This window comes from Lichenostomus cassidix, chromosome 18 (genome assembly GCF_008360975.1).
Source record: "Lichenostomus cassidix isolate B80296 chromosome 18, HeHo_3.0, whole genome shotgun sequence".
NCBI lineage: Eukaryota > Metazoa > Chordata > Aves > Passeriformes > Meliphagidae > Lichenostomus > Lichenostomus cassidix.
In genome coordinates this window covers 3,360,643-3,371,635 of record NC_139498.1, presented here as the reverse complement: position 1 = coordinate 3,371,635, position 10,993 = coordinate 3,360,643, and the positions used below count along the sequence as shown (strand labels likewise).

The 10,993-nt window shown below is 62.6% G+C and overlaps 1 protein-coding gene across 1 annotated transcript; it reads right to left on the bottom strand.

The window, feature by feature from the left end:
* Nucleotides 1-79: 79 nt before the first annotated feature.
* Nucleotides 80-8,723, bottom strand: TIMP2 (TIMP metallopeptidase inhibitor 2). The gene is made up of 5 exons (XM_085077515.1): nt 8,449-8,723; nt 2,632-2,732; nt 2,441-2,549; nt 1,978-2,102; nt 80-1,579 (listed from the first exon to the last, which is right to left on the bottom strand). The coding sequence occupies exons 1-5, from the start codon at nt 8,573-8,575 to the stop codon at nt 1,379-1,381; spliced, it is 663 nt and encodes a 220-aa protein (XP_084933641.1). The 5' UTR covers nt 8,576-8,723; the 3' UTR covers nt 80-1,378.
* Between the last annotated feature and the right edge of the window lie 2,270 nt (nt 8,724-10,993).

The window sequence follows — 10,993 nt, the reverse complement described above, 5'->3', positions numbered from 1 at the left end:
GGCACGGACCCTCTGCCGGTACCGGGGCGGCTCCAGCGCCGGACGAGGAGACGGAAATCACGGCACAGGGACCACAGAGCCGGCGGCAAAACAAGTGGCGATATTGAAGTCAAAAACAGAGGAGTAGCAGCAGCGACAGGAGCACAACGGGTACAGCCATACAGAGCGCCCGGGATGCGCGTTCGGGACTGAGTAAAGGTTGGGGTTTTTTTTTTTCTTTTTCTTTCTTTTTAATTTTTCTCTTTAATATGTTGAAATTGCCCAGACTGGTCCAGTACGACATCTCAAACCTTACAGGGACGCACAGCATGAAAACGCCCCCGGCGCAGGGCTGCAGGGAGCATTCCCGGAGTGCTCCCAAAGCCATGGGTGCACGTGGGGGTGCCGCGGGCGTCGCGGTGGGGCAGCTCCACGGCACACGCCAGCATCGCTGTAGGATGGGGATGGCTCAGAGAACTTGGGGCCGAGGGGTGTGGGGGGCTCACCGGAGGGGACGGTTTTTCCCAGCTGCCCTACCGCCAGTTCCAGGCGCCATTCCCGACAACGCAGAGAAGGGAGCTCACCTGGCTGCAGTGGTGCTGAGGGCCATGGCATGGCCCAGAGCTGCACGAGGCTATGATGGACACCCTGGCCAGTGCAGCCAGAGCTCCAGCCCCTGGTGCCCTGCCAAGGGTTCCAGGCCAAGCCTGTCTGACGGTGGCAGCTGCAGAAGGATCTGCAGGAGGTTGTAGGGGAATGGAGCCCACTGGACAGCGGGGCAGCAGCGCCCGGGTGCATGTCAGGGGTTACCCCAGATATGTTAGCATGCCCCTCCAGTTTTCTGGGACAAGGCACCTGCACAGGAGTGGTCTGGCCCTGTGAAAGGCCCAGAGCCCCTTGCTGGGGGTTCTGCCACATGGTAAATGATCTCCAGGAGCCCCTGCCCAGAAGGGTACCCTTTTGGCACCACCTCTGGGAGAGGTGGGTGGGGAGGGGGACAGCAGTGGGGATGGCTGCCTGGCCGGAGCTGCGGGGGAGGCTCCCGCAGCGGGGCACTGGTAGACCTGCTACGCAGCCGGGGCAGCTCCTGCCACTCACAAGGGCTTGATTCCTTTACAGCTACCAGGGCCAAGCATGGCTGGGGGACTGTGACCCTGGCAGGGACGTCCCCACACCCTGCTCAACCCTGCCACAAACGCAGGATGCCCAGCACGGCTGTGGGCTGCCAGGAGCCTGCAACAGAGCGGGCTGTCCCTGTCCCTTATACGCATGTGGCAGCCACCGGGGCCCCCTGCAGCCGAGCAGATTTTCATGCTGTCTCCAGGATTTGATATCAGCGTGGACCAGTCTAACATCTCGCAGGTTTTTTCTACTGGCTACTGGAATGCGCTCGTTTGGCTTAGGGGTCCTCAATGTCGAGAAACTCTTGCTTGGGGGGGGCCATGCCGCGGTACCAGGCGCACGAGCCGTCGCTCCTCTTGATGCAAGCATAGTGCTTCGCCTGCCGCCCATCCACGTTGTTCTTCTCCATCGCCCAGTCGGTCCAGAGACACTCATCCGAGGAGGAGACGAAGCAGGGGATGGAGAGGCAGCGCGAGATCTGTGCATGACAGAGATTGTCACCCACCAACCCAAGGGGGACACTGGGCTGGGGTGGAAGCAGTGTGGGGTAGCTGGGTTGAGGGTCTTGCACAGCTCTGCTTCATCCACCCCCAGCTCTGGACAGGGATGCCAGGCTGACCCTGCCCTGTGAGGCACGGTTAGGATACAACCCCAATACAGGAGAACTGGGGAACCCCTGGTTGCCAGTCCCAGGGCTGGCCTCGGTCCCCAGCAGGAGGAAGCCAGAGGCTTGGCTGCCCTTCCTGTCTGGCCAGCCGTGTGCTGTGTCCCTGCACTGCATCATCCTTGAAGGACAAGGAAGAGCATCTCACTGTTGAGCCCACCCCTCCCTGGTGTGGGGCGTGGGGCACATGGAGGGGCAGCCTGGTTGCTCACCTTGCACTCGCAGCCCATCTGGTACCGCTGGTTTAGGCTCTTCTTCTGGGTTGGGGTCAGCGAGTCCCAGGTGGATACCAAGTCACAGAGTGTGATGTGCATCTTGCCGTTGCCCTCTGACTTGCCTGGGTAAAGGCCAAACAGACCACTCAAGGGGAACCCCAGCACCTTGGGACCCCACGTTGAGTCATGGTGCCTGGGGCCCCTCACTCTGCACTGTCACTGGTGACCCCCGGGGAGCAAAGGCTCATTCCCCAGCTGCCCCATCCATGGCCCAGGGCTGCCAAGCACAGCCAGAATACAGCCAGGGGGTTCCCTGAGGGCTGGTGGTGGGAGTGGGAAGGGCAAGGGGAAAATATGCCCAGGTAGCAGGTACACATGCCAGGCATCTTGCAGGGCACAGGACACAGCAGAGCCAGCACTGTCCTAACATCTCCTGAGAGCCCTCCCCCGCAGTGCTCACCTGCGATGAGATACTCCTTCTTCCCGCCGGTGTCCAGCAGCCGGCCGCACACGGCAGTGGATGGAGCCGTGTAGATGAACTCTATGTCCTGGTCGGGGCCCTTGAACATCTGGGGAGCAGAGGCAGGAGTGAGTGACTTGTGAAGGGGCCACCCTGTCCCCCCAGCCTCCTGACCTGATGTGCCCTGTTACCTTGATCTGCTTGATTTCATACTGGATGCGTTTGATTGGATTCCCATATATATCATTCCCCGAATCCACCTCTTTCGCAGAGACGGCCTTGGCTCGGATCACTGTAAGGGAGAAGTGAGGTAAGTGGGGGTGACCAGTATCCCACTCAGCCCCCGCATCCCACAGTGTCTCGCACCCTCACAGGAGACTACTGCCTGCAGCAGACCCCACTGGCTGCCCACAGAGCTGGCTGTCACCTGCTGTCCCCAAAGGCATGGGGCTGTAGCACATGCAGAACAGCGACCAGCAGCATTGCAGCAGCACCCACAAGGTGATAAGGAAAGTTCACAACGGGATGGCTTGGCCCTGGGGTTGGTGATGTGGTGGCACTGTAAGCCAGGGGACAGCTCTGCTGTGGCATGGTCCCTGTGGTCATGCTGCTGGCACAGCCCAGGATACGCAGTCTGGCATGTGAGTGCTCGGCACGTGGCAGTGACCCACAGGATGCCAGGCGGGCAGGGCAGGCAGCCAGCTCAACCTTACTCACCGGCTGGGACATGGGGCTGGCTCAGTGCCATGCTGTGCAGGTTGCCTGAGTCCCTGCACTGAGACTGCAGCCCCCAGTCCTGCCCAGCTCCCTCCACCAGTGTGGGGATTGAAGGTCCCAGGTGGCACTGGGGATGCTGATGGTGAAGGGGACAGTGGCAGTCCTGAAACTAAAGCTCCTGTTCAGCACTCTGAGACTATGGAGGGGGCCTGGCTGCAGGGCATGGGCTGGCAGGGCTTCCTGCTCTGCCAGGGGTGCCCACATCCAACAGGAAGGGCAGCTCCTCACCCTGCAGGGCTCCCTTGAGCCCTGCCAGCCCCCTGAGCACTGTGGGGAAGGGGACGGGGAGCTGGTCACTCTCACAGAGTTCATCCCAGCTCATGTCCCCACTGAAAGGTGCTGGGCTGGGAGCAGCCGGGGACATGCAGAGGTCACCCACTGCCTGGCACAGAGGAGCTTCTCCCGCCTGGCATGACCAGGAGAGGGAATCTGACCATGCTCTATAAATACCATGGGATGTGGGGGAATGTGGACAGGCTATTTAAGCTAAAGGTCAGGGCGCACGGCCCCACGTGGGTACCAGCAAGTGCTAACAGAGTTCACTCTGGAAAGGTGAGAGTGACATCAACATGAGCAGGGACCAGGGAAGAGAATTCCCAAAACAGCCATCCATGGTCACTGGCAGGGCTCACTTGGTGCAGGGCTGGGGGAAGCAATGGCTGCACTGGGGGCCTTCCCATCCCTTGGGAAGCACTGGCCTGTCCAGGCACAGTGGCAGCACCTCAGCCATGCCTGGGGACAGTGCCCACTCTGTCATCAGGATGGCGGGGTCATGGCAGACACAGGCCACCCTTCACCCCTGCAGCTGCCATGTATCCCTTGTGCCAGGCCCTGCGCATCACCAGTGTAACTCGGGTGCAACCAGTGCCGGCCCTGTGGCTCCCGTGTGGGGAATGGTTACTGGTTCAGTGGGCTCCAGCCTTTTCCATTCACGTGCTGATGAATCACTTGACAAAAATGCAGCCCAATTCTGGGCGGATTTGTTCTGAACAGTGCGGCTTTGTGGAGGGGATGGCCGCGCTGCGCTTTCCCCGCCAAGACCCCGCAATGCAGCCAAGCTGCTCCACGCCCGCCAGGAACTGGGGCAGTGGAGGGAGCCCTGAGGAGAGGCTGGGACAAGGAGGCTGGGCAAGGAATGGAGGAAATCCCTGGGTGCCCAAGGACCAGTAGTCAGATCTCCCCAAACGCCAATGCCCCCATCAGCTTTGTCACCCACCACTCCTGCTGCTGACCTGGGCAACCACCAGCCAGGGAGCCCAGACCCTCTGTAAAGCTGAACCAAAACTCCTGGGGTGCATGGCAAGCACAGCACACTGTCGTCACTGGATTACCAAGTCTGACCAGGGAAATGCTGGAAACACTCCTTCACCACGCAGGCTAAGCAAGAAGGTGCTCTTTGGGGTGGTCCCCTCCTGGCAGAGTGGGACCCCCACTGGTGACGTCTCCTGTGCAGGTCCCCAAGGCTGCCACTGTGGCCTTCCTATAGCAAGGACTTTAGACACTTGCAGGGACAGAGAGACCCTGTGAGGTAAGCAGGTCCCCTTGCTGCCCTCTGCCACCAGCATCAGTCCCACTGCACTGGCAGGCGTCACAGTGCCACAAGGAAGTGTCCCACACTTGGAATCAGGACCCTGCACCATGCCCCCTGGCTGGGTGACGGCACATCAGCCAGGATGGACCAGGGCCACAGTGCAGCTCAAGGCGCAATGCTGGGGATGCACAGCATCACTCAGTGCCACAAAACCACCAGCTTGTCTCTCTGGGCTTGCCAGTGTTGGGGTTTGTCCGCCCTGGTCCCATGTGGGGCTACCCCACCTCAGGGCACCACTGTGCTCACCTGTACCCCATGGGAAGAAGGGCACCACAAGGACCATTGGCCATGTGATCCCTGTTCTGGCCCAAGACCTGCAGAATGGCTGCCCCTTCCTCTGCCATCCCACCCCAAATCCCAACAAGCCACCCTGCCCACACCCACCCACTGCTGCCCGGGAAGAGCCAGTGCCCACAGACAGCAGGGGCCACTGCTGGGCTGGACGCCCAGGGAACAAAGCTCCCTTCTCCACTGCCTGCCTGGCACTGCCAGCCCAGGCACCTGACCCCTTGGTGAGGGCAGCCCCACAGTCACTCCAGCCCTGCTTGAGGCTGGCAGAGATGGGCAGCTGGCAAACCACCCTGCTTGGTGCAAAGGCAACTACCACCCCCTAGGTTCTTGCTCGCATCGCAGTGCCTGCCTGCACGCCAGCAGCTGCAGGGGCAGCAGAGCAGGTACCCCCACCCTGGCACAGTGGTTTGAGGATGCTGAGGCTGGAGGCATGCAGGCTGAGAAGGGCAGCCCTGCAGCACGGAGGAAGCGGAGGCCATAGAGGCTTCTTTATGCCCAGCAATGCCCGTGGGGCGGCGAGAGGCAGCGCGGGCGCCAGGTCCCGCTCGCCCGCCGGCCTGCGCGGGAGCCACGGTTTGCGGGCTGCCATGGCCGCCTGCGTCATCCTGGCCGCTGACGGGAGCGGGATGGAGCCCAATCAGCGGCAGCCCCCACGTCAGCCCACGGCCCCTCTGCGCCAGCCGCACAGAAGGGCTCCGGCTGCCGCGCTCGGCAGGGCGGCACCGGGCACCGGCAGCTGCCCGGCCCCGCCAGGATCGGCAAGGTTTGCAGGCAGCTGAACCCCCGCCGCAGGGACAGCTCCCACCACTCCCCCGCAAATCCCCTCCTATGCCCGGTCCCTGCTGGCTGTTGGCAGCCCCCACACTCACCACTCACTTGGTTCTCGAGGAACCAAGCACTGGGACGACTGGGATCAGTGCAATGCTGTCAGGGGGTGCATCCCAGGTGCCCTCGCACCGAGCAGCACCGAGCCCCTGCTCTCCCCTGCCCTATCGACCCCTCCTGGAGATGGTGCTGCCACGCAGGGGCAAAGCCACAGGTTTGCCTGGAAGGGCTCAGCATCACCCCCTTACACTGATATCCCCACGCTGCTCCAGAGGAGACTAAGCAGAAGCCGAATTTCCTGCTGTGGCACCTGGTCTGGCAGTGGTGCCACTGGGCAGCCAAGAATCTCCAACTACAGAGCAGCCCAGCAGAGCAGGCACCAGGCCCCACTGCCTGGGCACAGCCCCAGTGAGGGATGGTGGGCAGGGCAGCCCCAGGCTCCTGGGCCCTGCAGAAAACCCCTGCTCATCTCATGAGCCAGGACATGCAAGCACAGGCTGGCAGGTTCTAAGTCACCAGCCCCACTGACACAACCCCAGCCCTTCTATGACCTCCAGCCCCTCGGGCACCCCGTGCTCAATGCATCTGCCTCCCCTCACACCGCCTGGAAATGCAGACCTGGGCTGCAGTTGCTCCAGCCCCACGCTGTGGCAAAGCAAGTGCAGGGGCAAGTGCAAGGCCAGAAAGGCCATAGGGATGTGACAGGTGCTGCCCATGCTGTAGAGAGGGCATCCCAGGGCCAGGAACCCACACTGTGCTCATCATGATATCCTGTACTGAGGGTTGAGCACGAGCCTTGGAGCCCATAATTCACCTTGGGTGCACCCACCCAGCTGATTACAGGATTACAGGCTGATTACAGGACATCAGCCATCCCCAAACCACCACATCTGTGTCAAGGGCCCAGCCTGGAAATAGGTCCCTCCACCCACAGCAGCTGGGAAAGGTCCCAGCAGCACCAGAGGCCCCAGGTTCTCCCTGGGCTCCACACACCTGCTGGAATGGAATTGACTGAGGAGCATCCCAGCTCCAGAGAGCATCCAGGGAGAAGATAAGAAGGAGCAAAAGGCCAGGGAACACAGGATCATCCAAAGTTGTGCCCTGCTCTGTCCCCAAGGCCAGCACTGTTTCCACTTGGGCCCACACAAGGCACATCTGACACAGACAAACCGCACAAGGGACTTGGGCTGGGAGCCAGAAGGTGCCAGCGCTGCTTGCAGCGCGGCTGGAAGAATGCTGCCTCGGCAGGACAGATTCTGGCTGCATGCAGGATGGGTACCTGTTGAGGGCAGTGGGGCAGCTGGAGACCAAAGCTCAGCGAGACAGTGCCCTCCCAGGGGATGGTGGAGACAGCCAGGGACGCCAAAAGAGACAGTGACTCAGCAGCTGAGTCAGGGCTGAGCCGGCACCCCACGATGGGCAGTGAGTCACGAGTGCCCCGAAAGATGATCCTGACAGGAGCGTGATGGGAAGCCACAGCCACACTGCCAGAGCAGGCACAGGGCATCCTGTGGGCTAGGGACATCAGCTCTAGCAGCAGCTCCAAAAATCCAGTGCTCCATTTTGTCCCAAAACCTCCCTGTCCCCCACATGCCTTGTGGCGGGGCTGGGCACGCGAGGCAGCAGCCAAGTGCTGTGGGAGTTACCCTCACAGAGGAAAGACGCCGGGAGCAGGGTCTGGAAGGGAAGCCTGTGAGGAATATCCTGGATCTGGAGCAGGGGACAGGGCAGGGCCATCCGGAGGTTGGGGCTGCCTCAGTGTTTGGGAATGTTACCTCTCCAGCTGAGCCTGGGAACGGCCCCGCAAAGGAAAGCGCCGGGAACTGGGGCTGGCCTGTTCGGTTCATATGTTAAAATTTAATAAGGGCATTATTCATAGAAAGAGGAATCCAGATCCCGGCGCTGCCAAGCCCTCCCTTTCAGCAGCATCCAAGCCGAACAAAGTGGGACGGGGGAAAGGAAATGCCTGGAAATAAGGCGCAGACAGGGGTGACCGAGCCGTGGGGGCGGCTGCCGGGGATGAGGGCTCCTCCGGGCTCCTGGCCGATGCCGTGGCCGCTCTCGGAGGGTCCCGGCCGCCCCCGGGCCCCAGCCCCGCGCTGCCACGTACCTCTGCGGTGTCATCAGACTCGGGAGAGGCCGGGCCCACCCGTGTCACTCACCGGGGGGCGGCCAGTGGGGACCCGGCCCCGGCGTGGCGGCGCTCCGGCCGCCCCTCGCAGCGGCGAAGCCGCCCCGGGGAGCGATGCTGGGCGTGGGAGCCCCCCCGAGACGGTGGGAGGAGGTGCGGGGTGGGACGGGCAGAGCCCAGACGGAGGGACCGCGCCCGGCCGCGCATCTGCACCCGCCGACACACCCCCGGGCCGTGCCGGGGCTACGGGCAGGTGCCGGGGGTCGGGGGGCTCTGCCAGCTCCCTGCCCGCCCCGCGCCAACTTTCCCGTCCTTCCCCCGCCGGGAAGTTAGCGCGGGCCGGGCCGGGCGGGGGCTCGGGGGGCTCGGGGCGGGGTTCCCCGCGGCGCTCACCTACGTCGGCGTTGCAGAAGGCCTGCTGCGGGTGGATGGGCGAGCAGCTGCAGGCGTCGGCCGGGCGGGCCCTGCCGAGCAGCAACACCGCCAGCCAGGCCAGCAGGCTGGGCAGCGCGGCGGGCATGGTGCGGGGCTGCGGGCGCGGCCACCCGGCCCCGATCCCGCACCCACCGCCGGGCCCGGCCGAGCCGCCGCCGGGAACTTGGGTCCGGCCGGGGCGGGCGGTCTGCGGCCGCCGCTCCGTTGCCTCCACGGAGCCGTTCGCTTCCTCCCCGCCGTGCTCGGCCTCGCTCTTTAACGTGCTCCGGGGATCTGCTGCTCCTCCTCCGCGTGGCGCGGGGCCAGCCCGGCTGCGCCCGCCCTCCGCGGGATGCGGCTCCGCCGCGACCGCTGCCCCCGCCCCGGCACGGCCCCCGCCGCGGGCACCGGTCGCCCCCGCCCCGTCGTATCCCGTCCATCCCCTGGCCCCATCGCTCCTGGACCCGCCGCCCCGGGACCCACCGCCCCGGACCCGAAACCCCCGCTCCGTAGCTGCCCCCGCCCACAGCAAGTAGAGCAGTGGATGGCCGGACAGGCAGCGGTTCTGGCCGTGCCCAAGAATTCCTCCCCACCTTCGGCCCCTCCAACCCAGCTTGTCCCACACCCGAATCCCCCTGCCAGCTCCCTGCTCCCACTATGGGTCCTGTGCCACAGCGACCTGCCCGAGGCCTCGGGCCTCTCTTCCTAGACAGCAGCTCCTGCCTTGGAGCACAGCTCCAAAAACCCACTTGCCCCTATCCTGGATGCATGATGGCATTTAACCTCAGTGGGCAGCTCAGCCTCCAGCTGCCGTTGGCTAATTCCTCCCAGCAGGGTGTGAGAGAGCTGAGAAGGTGAAAATGAGAAAACTGCTGAGCTGAGATAAAGGCAGTTTTACAGGTGAAGCAAAAGCCACACATAAGCAAAGCAAAGCAGGGAATTCTTTCAACTCTCCCCCTGGCAGGCAGGTGCTCAGCCATCCCCAGGGCAGCCAGGCTCCAGGACATGTGATGGAAGACAAACGCCATCACTCCAAATGTCCCCCCCTTCCTCCTTCTTCCCCCAGCTCTGTATGTTGAGCATGACGCCATACAGTGTGGAATATCCCTTGGGTCAGCTGTTCTGTGTCCCTTCCTGACTCCTTGTGCCCCCCCAGCCCCCCACTGGTGGGATGAAGAGCAGAATAGGCCTCAAGCTGTGCAAATGTTGTTCAGCAGTAGTGAAAACATCCCTGTTATCAACACTTCTCCCAGCACAAATCCAGAACACTGCCCTACATCATCTAGTATGGAAAAAACTGACTTTATCCCAGTAAAAACCCACACATGATGTCACTGTGGAGGTGTTGAGATGCTGCTACTGTCACTGTACCTGTACTCTGTGCCTGTCTGCCTGCTGAGTGTGCTCTGTCTCCCCATCAGTGCCACTCACAGCAAAGTCAGCAGGGAGCTCAGCTCTGCCTCTGGGCAGGGACACAGCTTTCGAGCACAGCCGGACCAGGTGTCACAGGCATGTGTTGGCAGGCACAGCCACCAGCATGGCCACAAAATCTGCTCCTGAACCAGCCTCTTGCCACAGCACTGCCAGACATCCTTGCAGTAGAGGGAGATATTGGAGCTGTGCAGCCTCTGGGATGAGAAGAAAGAGCGGAACTGGGCAGCCGGACCTGGCCTAAACCCTGCCTAAGCCTGCAGGGAACTCGTGGGACGTGACAGCATTGACAGCGCTGGGACGCTGGATGACACCTGGAGATGGGGCTGCAGGTCACCAACAGGGCTCACGGTCTGCAGAGGCTCTGACAGCAGCAGGATTCCTGCTGGTCCAGCTGCTCAAGGCATTGGTGCTGCTGCTCTGAGGGCACCGCAGGGCTAAGGGCTGGGGCCCAGGGATGCTTCAGCTCAGGGGACAAGAAGGGGCCAGGCAGCAGTGACAGCCACTGGGGGAGCCTAACAGGTGCTATGGAGCTGCCGGCACTGGGCTAGGAGGGTGAGTGAGGCCAGGAGAGAATGCCAAGCAAAGCATAAGTGGTGGCTGAGTGGCCATCATGGACCGTGGCCAGCTGGCACCCAGTGTGGGCTGCAAATGCATCCTGGGTGCCCTGCGCTGGGTGCTGCACGATCCCAAGGCCATGTGCAGAGGCCAAGGCCAGGTCTGCCCATGGCACTGGGGACAGGTCCATGTCCAGAGACAAGCGCATCTGCTTGCAGCCCAGCATTGGCCGCGTCATTGTCTGGGCTAAATGAAAACACATGTCTGGCCTCGTACGCACTCCACACGGCTCGCCGAGGTGCTGACACTGTAAACAGGGATGGGGGGAGCAGCCTGGCTGGGTTTTTGGGACGGCCCCATCCACTCTGCAAATCCTTCCACCCAACAACAGCCTGATTGCTGCACCAACAGGCTCTCTCCCTCCCTGAGCACGGCTGGACCCCACAGCAGAGCACTGCCCAGGCACAACAGAAGGATACAGGGAGAACAAGGCCCCCCGAAACCACAGTGGCAAGGTCCAGCTCTCTGAAGCCCT